The sequence below is a fragment of the Enoplosus armatus genome, chromosome 14, assembly GCF_043641665.1.
Source record: "Enoplosus armatus isolate fEnoArm2 chromosome 14, fEnoArm2.hap1, whole genome shotgun sequence".
NCBI classification, from domain to species: Eukaryota; Metazoa; Chordata; class Actinopteri; order Centrarchiformes; family Enoplosidae; genus Enoplosus; species Enoplosus armatus.
In genome coordinates, this window is record NC_092193.1 from 10,670,332 (window position 1) to 10,687,211 (window position 16,880).

General features: G+C 42.6%; 1 protein-coding gene across 1 annotated transcript in view; it reads left to right on the forward strand.

Moving 5' to 3' along the window:
- Positions 1-1,413: 1,413 nt before the first annotated feature.
- The window catches only part of adgrl2b.1 (adhesion G protein-coupled receptor L2b, tandem duplicate 1), a 61,685-nt gene continuing 46,218 nt past the window's right edge, over positions 1,414-16,880 (forward strand). Inside the window, exons 1-2 of the mRNA XM_070919321.1 lie at positions 1,414-1,489; positions 15,828-16,041. Coding sequence (XP_070775422.1) covers positions 1,414-1,489; positions 15,828-16,041 — 290 coding nt within the window. The remainder of the gene's footprint in view (positions 1,490-15,827; positions 16,042-16,880) is intronic.

A 16,880-nucleotide genomic window follows, 5' to 3' on the forward strand; every position in this document is an offset into this window, starting at 1 on the left:
CTCAGACTGTGCTGCACAACTGCTCGGCCAGGGTGACCTCAAAGGAAAATAAACACTGTCAGGCTGCGTCAGGCTAGGTGCAGATCCAGTGGGCTTTTTTTTTTTCAGCTATTTTCCCCCGACCAGGCATTGGTCATGTATAGAATGAATCCAATAGTGACTTAAATTATTACTCAGTATGCTAATGTGAAAGCGTCTCATGTTTTGTGGGTTTTCGTGTTGCCAAAAATATCCGAGCGCATTAGCGAGGCCCGGAGAGCGATCAGAGCTGACTGCTCTGCTGCTCAAATTTAGGTTCATTATAAAATAATCAGGGTGGTTGACGGGTGGCTCTGGAGGAGCAGCATTCAGAAACGGGAAACATTCGCTCTCTACTGCATAGCGACCGCTACCAAGTGACTGACCCTGTTTATGATGTGGATATGTGTGTGTGTGTGTGTGTGTGTGCATTAGGGAGATGCTGGATGGCAACCACATGGAAATAAACAAGATACAATATGTCAGCGTGTGTGTGTGCTCGTGTGGGTGTGTGGATGCTATCTCTGCATGTGTGTCCACGTCAGCAGGAGTGTGCATGTCCTTGGCTATACGTTTGTGCAGGCATGCATACGTGAGTGTGTTTGTGTGTGTGTGTGTGGCATTTCACATATGACACAACACATCCCTCCTCGGTGTTTGACTTTGGTAAGCGGCTTATCTGTCTGGTGTGTTAGTCTGTCTCAGGCTCTAACCTTTTGCTGCTTCTGCGGACAAAGGACTGTTTTTGCCACCCCTTGATAAGGAAGGAGACAAATGTAGCTCACAAAGCAGCTGTGTCTCTAATGGCGTCCTGTGTGAACGTGTTGCCGGAGCGACAAGCTCTCTCCCGTGGGGATCTGGGAGTAAATGGGGAAGGTGGAACAGGGAAGAATGAGGCAGTGTAAACATTCAGTTGTAACACGCCGCAGAGTGCTGAATTAAGTGGCGAGCACCAGGCACGCTATCTGCTTTGTTTTCACGTCTGTGCCCTCATAAACATTTGAGAACAAAGTTTTGATATTTCTGTGAAACTTGGGGTTCTTTTGTTTATTCAGTCAAAAGACAGTCATGAATTTTGTTTTCATGGAGTTCAGATTTGTGTTTGACTACATTTCAAAAGCAACTTACACATGGATTCTTTTATTGCAATGTACATTCCAGATACGCCACAAATGGCACGCCCAAAAGCTGTGATGACGCCAACGATTGAACGTCCATGTCCTCCATTTTTATGCTGTTTCTTCTCCTTTTCTTCCAGATGAGAAGATGACTGGTGATGCTTCTCCGAGAACTACTGATCGTTGACATCGCTCCAGCTTTCTGCTCTCCCACTGCAACACACTGAACCACTATTATTAGCCATCAGGCTCCTGGATCGTTTGCATACGGCACACAATGGCCTCTGCACTGTGGAGGTGTCCAGTGTTTCGCTGCCTCTTGCTCCTTCTCTTTTGCTTTCACTGTTCACAAGGTGAGTTACCATGAAGTTACGTGGCTGAGAGTAGTGTTAATGTGATTCTGGTCAACCTTTCAAGAAACCACTTATTATTCAGCTTATGAATGTGTTGAATTTATTAGCACACATTGTTCAGTGTGTGCTAATAGTTCCTCTTCAGTGGCTTTACCCTTGGAGTTTGAAAGCACTGAACTCGTTGAATATTCCTGGCAGCCCATGGACACTTTCACCAATACACTTCTTCGCTTCCAGAAAAACACTCAAACGGCGTGTCAGAGACCGCCCCCCTTAAGGTTCATAGCTGCACCTTTTCCACACGATGAGCTTGATAACAGATTGTGTGAGTGTGCTTTGAGGCACTGGAGCCGCAGAGAATAGAGGCATTTTTTATTTGCGTCTGAATCAGATCGTTCTGTGCAGCCAGTACACCTGAAACCATCAAAAGCAGGGTGCTTGATTCAGCGCCATACTCTGGGAACTGGGAAAGTATGTGTCAGTGTTTTTAATTGTCTGCAATGACATCCCAAGGCTCATTTTTGGTTCCTTCCCTCACTTTTGATGAATACATTTGGCTGTAATTACAAGTATTGTCACAAAACACTCCCGTCTGTTACGTGCCCATCAAAACCACTGATGTTGGTATGTCTGCTTAATGATGATCATTACAATTTTTTCCCCTTTCAGTCCCATTGTACTGGGAAAATAAAGTAACCCAAAATCACATGCTTGTGTGCCAAGCATTGATTACAGATAGATGTTGAAGCACATTATTTTGGGGGCTTCCTTTTCAATTTTTTTCTCTCTCTTTTTGTTTTGTTCTATGGTAGATTTCTCTTCCAGTTATATTTTAGGTCTGGCCGTGGTGTACAATTTGTTAACAAAGACATATTGCTATGGAGCAGGCTATCCAATCAGTCTTTCAAGCAGAGAGGCTTTTTTTTTTGGTAGATTAGCAATTTTAGATAATATGGAAGAGTCTTACTGAGGCATTTGAAGAATTGCCCTCTGATTTGGCCTGGCTTTGAAACTGAGTTGAATAGCTCCGTTGAATTTCTTAAAGAGGAATACTGCTTTGGTATGCAGAAAGTCCAGGTTTTGGGTTTCAGTTGATGTGAGGGCTCTCAAGTCTAAGAATGCATATTTGCCCATCCATCAATAAAGGAATGTGTGTGTGTGTGTGTGTGTGTGTGTGTGTGTGTGTGTGGCTCTCTCTGAAAACAATATCTGATTCTATCCACATGCCACTCACCTTCAGCCTGTCCAGCCCTGAGGGCCTGCATCGCAGCGCTTATGATCTACGTTTCCATCAGAGTCCCTGCAACAAAAACTCCACTTGATAATTGCCTCCTGTTCCTCACCAGGAGAGTCTATAATCAGGTTATCGTCTTCACCCAAAACATTCCTCACGCTTTGAAATGCTGAAAAGAAAGCGATTTCTCTCTCTCCTGTTATTGACTTCCCCGGCCAGAAGGAAGAATAAACACTGGTCGGCCCTCTGTTTTGACAAACCTCATCAATGTGTGCAAAATCAAATGGAATCAGCCGCTACCAGGGAAACTGCAGCAAATGCATATTGTCGAGAATAGATTACTTGAGCATTTTCTATAAAGTGGCATTCATTTAAAGTTGTAATCCTTAATGCGGCTGTAATCAATATTATAAATGACAGTGTGACAATGTGAAAGGGATCGCTCGTAGTGATGAACCTACAGAGAATTATCTTTTGAATCTGCAGCTCCCTTCTGCTTTATGGAACTAGATAGCAACTTTAGCGACTTTGCGACTAAAGCGATTGTTTAACTGTCCGCCCATAACTTTACTGTGGTTCACTGCCACCGCGCTCATAGCGTTGTTTTAGGCTGCAACAGCAACTAGCTGGTGAACGTGGTAGAGCATTTAGCATCTATGGTAGATAATTTCCTCAGGAGTTGGTGTCAAAAACAGGGCTAAAAAAGAACTATCAACTCGAAAGATGATGATATGTCAAAGTATGGATAAGGTTTCAGATCTGGTTGATTTGGCGACAGCAACGAACTCTCTTTGAGCAGCTACAGAAACACAGTTAAATAAAGTCAATAAGTGGCCTTTTTCCATCTGATTTCATGGTGCAAAAGGCGCAAGTAGTTTTTCCTTCAACGACAGAGCACAGTAAAGTTGGATACCTTGCTGAGGAGTTACAGGTGTGCAGCCTTTTACTGCGGACCATTGTGGCTGCTCCTTCTCCTTCCATTACTCTCAGCAAACTTAAAAATGATGCGCTGACAAAAAAATGCAGAAAATGACAGTTTTCTTGTTTTGTAGAGACATTTTTGATGAACGCAGTTGGCGCTAACCTCTGTGACAAATACATTGCGTTTCCTGTGACTGCTTTACAATAAAAGCCTCCTCGTGTTTCACCAGTTGAATCCTTTTAATGTATTAAGGGAGGACATATTCGGTGGATTACGTTCATGCTTTGATTTCTTGTGAATTTCTTGGCAATTTTAATCCAACAAGGGAATGGCGGACCCCACCACTAACAATGAAAACTAATATATAGAGAGATAATTACAGAATGTAAGATAAAATACTGACCATACTATCAAACATGGGGTTTGATTGCATAAAATCTTAAAGATTATAACTTTAAATAATGTCAAAGCTTTATCTTTTTAATATTTTTAATGATGCAGAGAAAACATTGCACTGATTCTCCATAAATGCTATTTATGATCGAATTTGTATTCCAGTTCTTCCACAGCCTTGTGCCATTATATAACAGATCTATAAATGACGCTCCTGCTAGAGAAAACTAGGTCATGCAGGTATCAGATTTGTTTTAGATGTTTCAGACCGCCCAGTCTACGGATATGAAAGAAGACGACCAGATTCAAAGGGAGCAGCCACAAAGGTGGGGCAAGTGCACGGGCACATACCTGCTGTGAGTGAATGAGAGCTGTTATCTGAGTCTTTAGAGTAAAGAAAGACAGATTTAGGGGGGATTATGTCGCGCACTCAGTGTCAACACTTTTAGTTGGCTGTTGTGTTTAAATGCCAAAAGGAGAGCAGGCACCTCTGCCTTCATATCTAAATACTGCACAAAAGGGAAATGTAAGATTAAGTGGTTTATGTTTGATAGCTGTGGCATATCTGCAGAGACGGGGATCAGAGTAAAGAGTGTTTGTTTAGGTTGTATAGTGTTCCAGCTTGATAAGAGTGAGCGAATGAGAGACGTTAATATGCAGTTTTTTCAATAATCAAGTCAGTCGACTCAAGAATCACGTATAAGGAAAATACAAAAAGGAGCAATAGATTCAAGGATTTCCTGCTCTTTTCTGTTGGTTTGAGCTGCTCTGAATAACACACTGTACATTTCTGTGTTTGGATTGTGAAATACTCCTCGGTTGTGTTTCTCCCCAAAAGGTTGTAAAGGTTAACAATACGTCGAAGCACAACATTTGTCTCAAGCAGTGCCATACATTGTGCTGATGGAAGACCCTCCCTCGTGCCACACTGGTATTTCCAGTCCTGGGGTTGACTGAATGGGGAAGCTATTGTGCTCTAACTCCTCTCTGGCCCCGGGCCATACACATCCAGCCTGTCATCCATTGATATGCTTGGCTTGCCATTTTATAATTCATGTTGAATGCTGCGGGTCCATGACAGGGCGATCATGAATTATCAGCTAAACCATGGGAGATTCACAGATGACTGGTCAATCTGTGTGGTGAGAACAAGTACAGAGGAAGGGAAAAAAAATGATATATCAGTCTTGCGTGGAAATTCTGCCCAACTGGAAGTATTTCAAAAAATAAGGCAGGGGTTTATCATCTGGGTTGAATGGACTTTCTTGCAGATTGGGAGCCATATGGAGACAGATAAATCATTGCGTTTGTTGTGTTTTTTTTAATTTCCAATACAGTTTTGTCAGCACTTTTGCCCCAGCATGTAGCAGAATGCAGCTTTCCAGTTTTTGTGCGGAGCACCAGATATATTTTTGTATAGCATTGCGTAACAATATGCTGTTTTAATAATAACTAGGAAGACCTGGAACGTTTTGAATCATAAGAGAACATGAAATTGAAATGAGCCAGAGTCACATGAATCTCCAGGATCGGTATTTCACTCAGAGGAAATGAAATACAATATCACCCTTGATAGGGTCATCCTGGATTTATTGCAACAGCGATTTCCTGAGTGCGCTTTTGGTGAAGCAAAAGCAGCAAGAAATGTTTCCATCCAATATGCGAATGCGAGAGCAAACTTCTTTTCCCTTTAGGAGAGAAGCGTGTGCTTTATTGTGTGTTTAGATGGGATTGTAAAAGTTGCTGTTATATAGCCAGCTGATGATCAAACACTTCATTCAATGGGCTAGGAGCTATAGTTTTCTGACAGTTTGATTTCATTTGTTAAGCATGCTTTAAATCTCACTCGCTCGCAGTATCTCGGAGCCGCTCAATTCACACCCCTTATGCTAACAAGTTGTATAAACATTGGACCAGATGCCTCCCGCACTCTGTCCTGTCTTAAATGCTGTCCACACTTGTTTTTTTCTCCAGGCGGTCTAATTCAAATAATAGATGAGTCCGGCTTACAAGCACAAAGTAGTTTCCCTCAGAATCTAAACTTTTGGATTTGCTCGGTGTAAGTCACTGCTTCACAGTTGTCATAACAAAGTAATGCATTTAATCTTGAGAGGAAGCAGAAGGGTTTCAAATAAAATCAAGTCTGCACTATAGAAAGCTGTGGAGTTTTTTCCTTTCTGTGTGTGTGGGGAGGTGTTTGCCAACAATATAAATCAGGTTTGGAACAGAGACAAAAGTATTTATGGAGGCAACAAGAACCTGTCGGGTTGTAGTGTGGTTCAGTGTTCACCCAATACTTTTAAATAGCTTGGAGGCATGTCAGAACTAATTTAATCTGAACAAAAAGCACAAGAGCTAAACAAACATGCAAAAACAAAAGCAGGCATATAACATTTAACACCAAAGGGACATTGTGCTAAAGCAATCAAAGCAGATTGTTGCTCTGACTAAATACCTGCGGCAGCAAATTTTCTTTTTTCAGCACAACCACTCCAGCTGTTTTTTAGTCACATACATTTTAAGCATTCATTTGTTAAAGAGAGCTTGATTTTGGAGACACATCACTTGTGTAAAAGAACACAAAGGCCATTTGAACAAAAAGCCCCTCGCTTTTAGAAAAAGAAAAAGAGAGCCAGGCTACAATTATATGTACTTGGTGTGAAAATTGTTAAAAAATGATGCATTTGTCTCTACCTGTCCTCCTCGCTCCGTAGCAGAAATGTCATAACAGCTCAGGTCTCATGTTTTTGTTACTGCTGGTTATGATTTACACAGTAAACGCTGGCGTTAAAACTACGTCAACAGTGGGGAAAGGATGGCAATCAATAAAAGAAATTATGATGGATTCTGTAAATGTGCTTTTGTGTGCTTTGTGTAAATCAAGTGTGTGTTTTAGTGTGTGCACAGATTTTCTGATGTGTTTGTCAGACAGAGATGGAGAAAAAAGGGACTGATGTGTAAATATAAGATGAATCTGGTTCGTTTCTTGTTCATTTCACTCACTTTTGCACGGCTTATGGTCATATATGATTCGAATCGGTGTAATAACGTGTGTTGGATCTCTCTCTGTGTGTCTGCCGGCTAGCTCTCACTACGGGCCATGAATGCAGCTCTGTTGCGTTCACTGTATTAGTAATCTCCTCAGGCTGAGAGGCTAGTGCCATAGAGCATGACCACACGTTTTTTTGTCCAGGAATTAAATGTCACCTCAGGGTGGGTCACCTGCAAACAAAAGGCCACCAGCCGATTTGCAGGTATAAACAGTCTAAGATAAGGAAGCCCTCTCCTGCCGCGCAGGAAATTGAATAAGTACGCAGCAAGAAAAAAGTCAGAGAAACAGCGAAGCACAAAGAACGTTTTTGTTTGCCTTACGCTATCGGTATTGACCCCCTCTTGTAGCGTATATCCCCATTGAGTGTGCGAGGCACAATGGCCTCGAAGATGAGGGGCAGGAAACTGTCTGTCATCAAGATCTCCCCATCTGTGAATCTCTTATCAGCGCTCCTGTTTTCTGCTCGCATTGACCGGAATGCTGCTGTAAGGGGAATGGGGCAAGGTCATCACGCTCGAGCCAATCAAAGTGGTCAGTGTTCCAGAGATAGCAGGGGGTTACTGCCAAGGAATGTGCCTGTATGGGTTTTTTTTTTTTACCGACTTTCCTGATAAATCTTTAAGAGACTCCAAACGGAGCTGTATAAAAGACCACAAAGGCTTCCCCTGTTGCACCGCATGTACAGCTGCTTCTGTAGTATGCATGGGAGAATCCAGAGGGACCGCTACGACCTGCAAAGCAAGGGTAACGTGCGCGATTGAGACAGCCAAAAGTGTCTTTATGGTAGCCTTGCTAGCGTGGCTACTACTGTAAAAGAAAGTAGAAAGTGCATTTTTAAAAATCTGCACAACAAAGTGAAAAACTTTTTTAAATTCTTAATTCTGTCACCTCTGTTTAGTTTTGACAAATTGTGTTTTGAACAATTAAAAAAAATTCAAATGTATGAGGATTACAATATTAACAAACATGAGACTTTCTTTTTAGCAAGCCAACTCCTCAAAACACATTTAAAGATCCCTTCAAAATAAATGATTTTTGAATCTGCTCCTACTAAAATGTGTTTATAAAAACTCATAAAACAAAAACCACAGCCAGTGTGGTCTATTATCTAACAGTGTAATAGCTCGCACAGCCAACAGTAGTCAGCTGGCAGTAAACATGCTAGCAGATTAGCTTGTTAGTGGTAATGCTAGCTCGGCTACCATTGTCACGGGACGCTCTCCTTGCAGATTGCAGCTGTCAGAGTGTGTGAGACTCTCCCCTGTATTCATATATCAACTCTTATTTTCCTGAAACATGGAGTGCCAGCGCAAATCAGTCTGACAGACTATTATTATTTATATTATTATTATATTTTATATTTTGTTGACCAGTCCTGGTGCAGCGTATGCAATCTGGAAAAGGGGCTATAGCAGGATAAACATTGTTAGCGGGAGCTCGGGAAGAGTCCCGAGGACATTCCTGATAAGAATCATCTATTAATCTAAGTCAGCAGATTCTGCCTTAATTGCATAAAAAAAAATAATTTTAATGTGCACTAGATAAAGAACATGTGTCAAAATGAAAGAGGCAAAACATACATGAAAGGGTTTTTTTTATTTTATTTGTGTGCACCAACTAAAGCCACAAAAATGTCCTGTGTTGGGATAAAACACAGAAACACAATTTCATGCCAAAACGAGTACCGAAATTGCTCTGCGCCACCTCATCTGCATATAAACACAACCTCAACTACACCACTCCGTCCACTTTAGCACAAGTGGGTTTGTTTAGAGACACGAAAGTACCAAAATGGACTTGTGCTGAATGAAAGTGATAGCACTGCCACGCTAAAAGCTACTGCAGGCTCTGACTCTGAATGAAGACGAAGCCTGTGTCTCTTATCAGAATTGTCTGTTCATTATCGTCTCAAGGCCCTGATCTGGTCTCTGTTTCTAGTCATCCTTGTAGTCCCTGGCTCATTATTCATGTAATCCGTGTTCCAGTTGCAGCTTCTCCTGACACCTTGTCTATGTGACGTACTGAGTAAGCCTCCTGGGCTCGGCTCTGTACAGCCACGGCTGGGTGGAGGAGTTTCGTGGGGGGGGGTTGATTAGGAGGGTGAGAGACTCTGCCCCAGCAAACAAGAACAGAGACACAAGCATGTGATGACAAACCCACATCCTCCTCTTTCCCCTCTACATCCCCATCCTGAGGGAGGCACCTGACTTATTCTGAGACGTTTTCTTGAGCGGAAAATCCAGCTGGGGTTTAAGTGCAGGGGTAAAATATGGGCTTTGAGGGGAGTTAAGCATCACTCAGGGTAGATCAAACCTGTGAAACAATACCTCTGCTGCACTTGGGAGGGTTTCTTTAACTCACCTCTTTCTGCGTGTTTCATCAACTCCCCTGCAAAAAGATATGCAACAATATGTTAGATATTGAACAAGCAATGAACTAATTCTGTCAAAATGGCACTCTCCCGGGATCATATAGGTTTTTTCATCTTCCAAGTCGAACATTTTTTTCCCCTTTCAAATGTTTAGCCTCTGTGACAGTTATTTGTATCTTAATGAAAGGGTTGTTTTCTCGGTGGACTATACAAGGTGTCGAATTATACTTTGCTTTAATCCGAGTGATGTGTCCATGGACCGAACAAAAGAAGGCATTACATCTGGTAATGTCTCTGCAACTGAATTATTTTTGTCAGTGTGATTTATATTAAGCTCTGACCCTCTTTGCATTTAGAGGATTGTATGTATTAGTAATGTAATGATGCTCTCCTCTCTCCTTGCTGGCTGTCTTTGATGTGCGCCCACAGGGTCAAGGATCATCCAACCAATCCACAGAGGAGAAAACCTTGATTCTTGCGGGCAAATTAAGACACAGTCATTATAGCCTCCACTTTCCAGCTTTTTTTTTCTTTAGTGCTCACTCCCTTGGGGGAAGTTCTTCATCTGCAGTCTTCTGCAGCTGAGCCGGCTGTTCTGCTGAACCAAAATAATCCACCGTGTCGACTGTGCATCAGTTGTGACAAAACTTAAACATTTTCTGTGTGTTGTGTAATTCCAGACTTGGGTTACTGCAACTTCAAAATAGATCGTTCTGTGCATGTCAAATATTTTGTGTACATTGTTGGGTTGTTAGATACTTTATAAAGAGGTTTGCACGTTTAAAGGAAAATTCTGGTATTTTTCAACCTGGTTCTTATTCTCATACTTGTGGATATTTTGACTGTTGGGTCATGGTAACTTTGCACTGGCTACCTCCTTTGTAGAGATATGGCAAACATGACTCTGGCAAAACAGATACCCCAGATACATTTGAATTCCACATAATTAATTTCAAATTATTTTTCGGCCAGACCCTTTGTGGAGTCTGCTCCGGTTGCCTAGCAACCTCGCGGTGAACGCTCTATAAAACCACAACGTGACGTTTTTACACTTCTGAGAGATATTGTTTTAATACTTTTTTAATTGGTGAACTTTAAAGTGCAGGTAGGCATATTTTGTTACCTTTGGACAGATCCAGGCTAGCTGTTTCACCCTTGTTTTCAGTCTTTTGCGCTAATTAAGCTAACTGACGAAGCCTGAAAGCTTTAGGAGGCTCGTGCAGCTAGCCCTGATAGAAGTTGCTTTGCCAGAGTTGCCTCTCCCGATTCTTTACATTGAAGGTGGTTTGTGCAAAACCTAGTAGTCAGAAGGGCCACAATTACAAGAATAAGACCCAGGTTGAAAACTGGATTTTCCCTTTTATATTCTTGCTGCTCACCTAAAAGAGAAAGCATTACACGTTTGTATCTAGAGTGATAGGATCTAGCTGTCTCTAAATGGACCCACCTGAGGAGTTAAGAGGCAGCAGCAGGGTCTGTCACGCTTAGCCTCAGCAATTTGACAAATCCTTACCCTTAAACCCTTTCAACGAGACATGCGTCAACATGTAGCATGTAATTCTCTCCTCCCACCGACTGTGTGTTGTTTTTTTAAGTCAAGAAAACATTCAAGAGATGCAGGCTAGAGAAAAAGGCCATGGCCATGAATACTAACAGTGGGTTTGGAATATGAAGTGGCAACACTGAATCCATGTATCACCAGAAAGAGAAAACAGATATGACTCAGAGCACTTCGTCTAACCACAAATGGACTCAGTCCTATATTGCCAGTTTCTATTTTAGAATACTTATATCGGAATCAAGAGTGTCTGATAGCAGTTGTCTGGGAAAGGCGGGTGTAGCCCCGGGGTTTGTGGTCTTGTCTGACACTGTCTTTAGAAACTATTCCCAGCAAGGTGGACTAGAGCGGGGACTAAAGTGTCATGGGAAATGGTGCCATATGTCCAACTAGATTTCCAGTGTTTCACCGCATTTCGACAGTTGAAATTAAATATGAGCCGTTGTGGCATAGTGAAGAGTTGTCGGGGTGTTGTCTGTATTTGAAAAGCAGGTGTTATTTTGCGAATCCCAAATCTCCTTTCTCATCTCCCACCTTGCTCCTGTGTGTCTCTCACTTCTGATGGGCGGTCATGTACTGCATTTGTGAACTTGTCTTGCACATTTTAGGCGGCAACACTGGATGCCTTACAAATTTAGGGATGTGGAAATGGAAATACTGAGTGCTGTCTTTGTGCAGCGTAAGCTGAATCAGTCCAAGTATTTAGTTTGTCGGTTTAGAGGCATGTGCATGGACATCGAAGTGTACTTTTGTTTTATTTAATACATAAATGGTTTACTGCAGTGGTCTCTTGAATTTTATTTTTTCCGAATTAATTTTATTCCTTGGCCAGAAATCAAAATGTTCCACTGAACAGATTATAAATACTGCAGTAAAGAACAAAGGAGCTGGAAGAAAAAGAGGCAAAATGTTCATGATGCTTTGTTCCCTAATATTAAGAATTCAAATATGTTTTTCATTACATTATGAATTCCCATTGAAAATCTTTACTCCACCAGAGCAAAACAAGCTGTATGACCACTCCGTCACTCCGGATATTGGATTATGGAGGCATCCCCCGCTGTTGGTGGAAAAGCTTGACTCTAAGATCTACTCTTTCTTCTAAAGATGTTGGCTACCAGTAATATCAGGAATAAAACAACTTAAAAAGACAAACAATCTTGAAGTACTCCTGCTGTGACCACGGTGGGGGCACTCTTATTTGACTAAAGGCTACACCCTCCTTTATGCTGCAGAGAAAGCGTCCCTGTCAAACCCAAGCCCAGAACAATGGGGGCCAGCCTTGGGGAAACAGGGCCATTTGCATGCAGCTGTTTGCCGTTTCCAGGACCACAAAGGCCAATCAAAGGAACCTTAATGGAGGATGACAAGCGTCAACCAACGCCTTTGCTCTCTGTCTGTGCCAGCCCTCGCCACTCTGTCTACCCTCCAAAAATGGCCCAGTTTTTTTTTTGTTTTTTTTTTGACTGATCAAACATTCCTCCAGTTCTTTCTCCCACCGTCTGATGTCTTGACACAATGGACTTTGTAGGGTTAAAGGTTGGTTACGACTGCGCTCTTGAGAGCTAACACAACACACAGAACAGCAAAAGATGAACCTCAACATGTGTGTTTATGGTCTGTCACTCGTAGTCGCCAAATGGCATTATCTCGACACCAAACCTCCATTATCTTTTCGTTTCATCTCCAGGGTTTTAAAAGCCGCCGAGTGTAACTCTGCGGATGGTTTCAGATGCACCCATCTGAGCCACAGTGCCACTTCCAATTTCAAGGGTGTTGATAGAAAACAAAATATGTATTATGTGGTAGGGGATTGTCGCCAGTGAATTATAGGCTGTCAACTGGAGAAGAAGAAAAACTCCCAGAATGCAACATATTGAGAAGCGTTCCCGGCCCATGCTTTGCTCTCTAGAGCTCAATAGATGGCTTAGCAGGCAGGTCAGGGGGAGGAATCTGAAAAGCTACTTTCCTCACAGTCACTCGCTGACCAGAATGCATGATAAGGCTTCATGTCAACAAGGCCAGGAATAGGGATCACAGCCAATTATAGCTAAGTCAAAGTGGTTACCATGGTAATTTGACTAAATGTTCTATATAAGGCATTATTCAGTTCCCTCACTGATTGAGTAATTTAACCTTAATCTGAGGTACAGATACAGAGAGAGCAGCCCACTGGCTTTCTTCTTCTAAAACACACACGCAGGGATCGTGTTATGGATTTTTTCCTGCAGTTTTCTTGACGCCGTTTTCCCTGCAGCTGATGCCCTTCTGTCGCAGTCTTCCAGTTCTGCAAAGTTGAGCAGTCAAACAAAGCACAGAACGTGAGATGAAAAGCTTTTCATGCCTCCCTAAGACATTGACATTTGTGCACACAAAACAATCCTCCCCTCTTTCCAAAATCTCGCAAAACTTGTTTAAAAACCCAGAAAATCAACAGCGAAGAATACCTACATCCAGAAAACCTTTTGTTGTCGCAAGGTTTTTCCTTCTTAGCTGTGCTCAAATCCTTAGATCTTAAGCAACATCAAGTTAAGTCGACCAAAAATACATTCCCTTGAATTCAGCCCTCCTTCCTCATAAAGAGAGAAAAATTCTCCTTTATATGTATTTTAACTTTTCAGACAGATTTGTCATTACTCGCCCAATTACAAGTTGACAAGACTGTCATTAATGAGACAGAGACTATCTGCAGTTTGGAGAAGAAGCAATTTGTTCTTTAGGCCGCCAGTACAGTCTCGATACTCCCCCTAATTGATGTAGTGTTAGCCTATGACCAGAGAGATCCATACAGGCGAGGGAGGAGGAGGCCGGCAGGGCACAAGCCTAATCAATCGCAGGGCCACTGTTGACAGCAGCATGCCATCATGCCATAGTGGTCTGATAGATGGGAAGAGTTGCCAGCGGACAGCCAGAGAAAGGAGGTTTTACGAAGGCAGATGGTTTGTGCATGTGTGTCCGTGAGGGTGTGTTAGCCGAAAGACGGTCTCTCCGCTCAGAATTTTTAAAACCCCATGAAATGCATTCTTCCTGTCTGCTGTCTGTAGCTGCCGTGATAAACCCGTCACTCCTTCCATGAGGAATGGCAGGCGGGACGATCATTAGTCTTTGCAGTAAAGCCGGCGACTCCACTCTGTGTTTTATCATTCACCATTCTGGACAGGTTTTCTGAAAGGTTTGGGTAATTGTAGTGGTTATTGGAATAGATGGAGTGACCCCACAGCCCTCCACTTATGGTCCGGCTACACTGACGTCTCCTAACGAGGTGATAAACAGTCCAGCTAAGCAGAATCTACTGGCCATTAGATAGATCATGGTATTATAATGAAATGTCTTGTGGCCGAATGCCAGCGAATTTATATCATTAGTTTCATATTTTGTTATAGTGCTACTACTATGAGTGTGTGCAGAAGTTTCTCCTAATATGCAATGACTTCAACATTATAATCTCAGCAGTGGATGTTTCACAGATGTCTGCGTTTCTTTTTCTGTTTGCTGGTGTGACGTGCAGACTGACATACAATATCATTATAACCGAGCCAGGCACAGCAGGCTGACATGACTAGCAGACATGTGGGTCGGGGGTTTCAGGGTAGGAATTTCAAGCCGGAATCACTTCAACTTTGAGCAGTTCAAACAATGCTAATTGCGTCAGGCCCTGACTGTCAAAAGTGTGAGGATAATTAGAGTGAGGGGGCAAAGTGAACCCGGGGTGGTAAGTGTTAGTACATGACAATACTCGGGAGCCAATCGGAGCATGGAAAAGGTAACTGGCTGAAAGGAGGGCTAATTAGGAGAGAGCAGTGCAGAAAATACAAATGGTAGCTGCCCCCTCAGGGACCCACTATTGCTACAACAGAGATTATTGACAGTTCATGCAGGGCTCCGCTTGCACTTCTTAAATGGAATACATTTGCATGTTCCCCTCAGATTTTACCTAATTGTTTTCTCTGAATTGCAGACAGTTGTATTTCTTTTTTTAACTTAATTTTAACCTCATATATAAGCGATTTTTCTTTCTTCCCTTATTTTTTTATTGCTTTTTTCTCTCTTTGCAAATCTGCATATTTGTAGTTCCACCCTACTTGTGACATGACATTTTATTACTTAGAAAAAAGCAAATACTGAGGAATGACCTATTTCATTGTAATTTGCTGAAGGGGGGGCGGGCGGCGGATTTGAGTGAAATGGTTAATTTTCCCCCAAAGTAGAGCTATTTGGCTGCGCTCCCATCTGCTGTGTTCCATGTATAGATTTTTCCTCCTGTGTGGACTCCAGACTCTTCGATCGCCGACACTGTAAAATGGATTATATTACACTCCATTCTGCCGGGATTCTAGCTTTTTTTCCCCCTCTATCTTCCTTTACAGAGCAAGTAAAGCAAAAGAAACAAATGATGGGGCTTGTACGACTGTAAAACAAACTATTCGCACTCCAGATAGGTTTGGCTCTGTGCTGGATGTTCTCTAGGTGGAGGCCTTTCCTGATGCTCTGTAGCCTTTGTGTTTGCTCAAGAATTTATGAGGTTAGCATTGGTCTCCAATGACTTCGATTTGATGTCTTAGCCAACATCCAAGACCACAGAGAGATGGAGAGATGAATTGTTTCGTCTTCCCTCCATTCCTGTATCGCGTGTAATGGCCCGTCTGTTTAAAACTGTGGTAAACATTGGACTGCTGTTGCCTATTTATTTTAGCGCCAGTGGATTTTTACCGCATGATGTGTGGTCTTATTGTATTGAAGCAGTGATCCTTTTCTCTCATTAATTTTATTATTTGTCTAAAGTTTCTCCTCTGTCTTCTCTCTGTCAGGGTTCAGCCGTGCGGCGTTGCCTTTCGGGCTGGTCAGGAGGGAGCTCTCGTGTGAAGGATATGCAATTGATCTCCGCTGCCCGGGGAGTGATGTCATTATGATCGAGACGGCCAACTACGGGCGGACCGATGACAAGATCTGTGACGCTGACCCGTTCCAGATGGAGAACGTCAACTGCTACCTCCCCGATGCCTACAAGATTATATCACAAAGGTAAAGCTCCGGGGAGAGGAGGGATCTTATTTCACAAACATAACCAGGAGCTGGGGAGGCAAAATATGGACCTCTTTTTCTTTTTGTCTTTTTTTCTCTCTGTGCTTGCATTTCTGCACACAAAAGAAATGTTGAAATTGTCACCTTGCTCGTACAGCCACCTACATACATACCAGACAATTAATTAAAACATCTCACACCTTTTTAAATTTCTTTTTTATGCCTTCCTTCATTTACCCAAAACATGGAGGTGGCATTTTTGAAATTCAGAAAAGTGGGGCGCAGATTAATTCTTGACAGGCAGGAATTGACATCCGTGCGGCAGAGCTCTTCACACCAGCTGCGCGTTGTTGCTGCTGTTTGAGTCATAATCAGCGTAGCTCAGAGAGACTGCGAGTCACATGAACACCCTCTTAATTCCCTATCTGCAACATTGGGCTTGCTTTGTTCAAACACTTGTACTGCATTGAAGTGGCTTTGCCTCAGGTAGTGAGCAGTGCCCATCATCATGCCTTTTATCCTGGTTACCCTCTCGCAGGATGCTGCTTTGCTGTCAAACGACAGCACAGGAACACTTCAGCTCGACTGCGGCTTACCCCTGGAGGTGTGTGTATTTTTAAAGGGCACCGGATGAACTATTCATAAATAGTAACCAGCACAGTTCATCTTCTAATGCACTGCTCTGTCCTAACCTGGCTCCCCTTAAGCTAGCTTCTGAGCATCATCGCCCACCATCTTACACCTCCGGGTTTTTCCCCTGATTCATTCACTTCTGTATTTACTCCCATGAGATGCAACACTACAGAATAGCTCAGGAATAGATCAAATCCGCCTGTCTT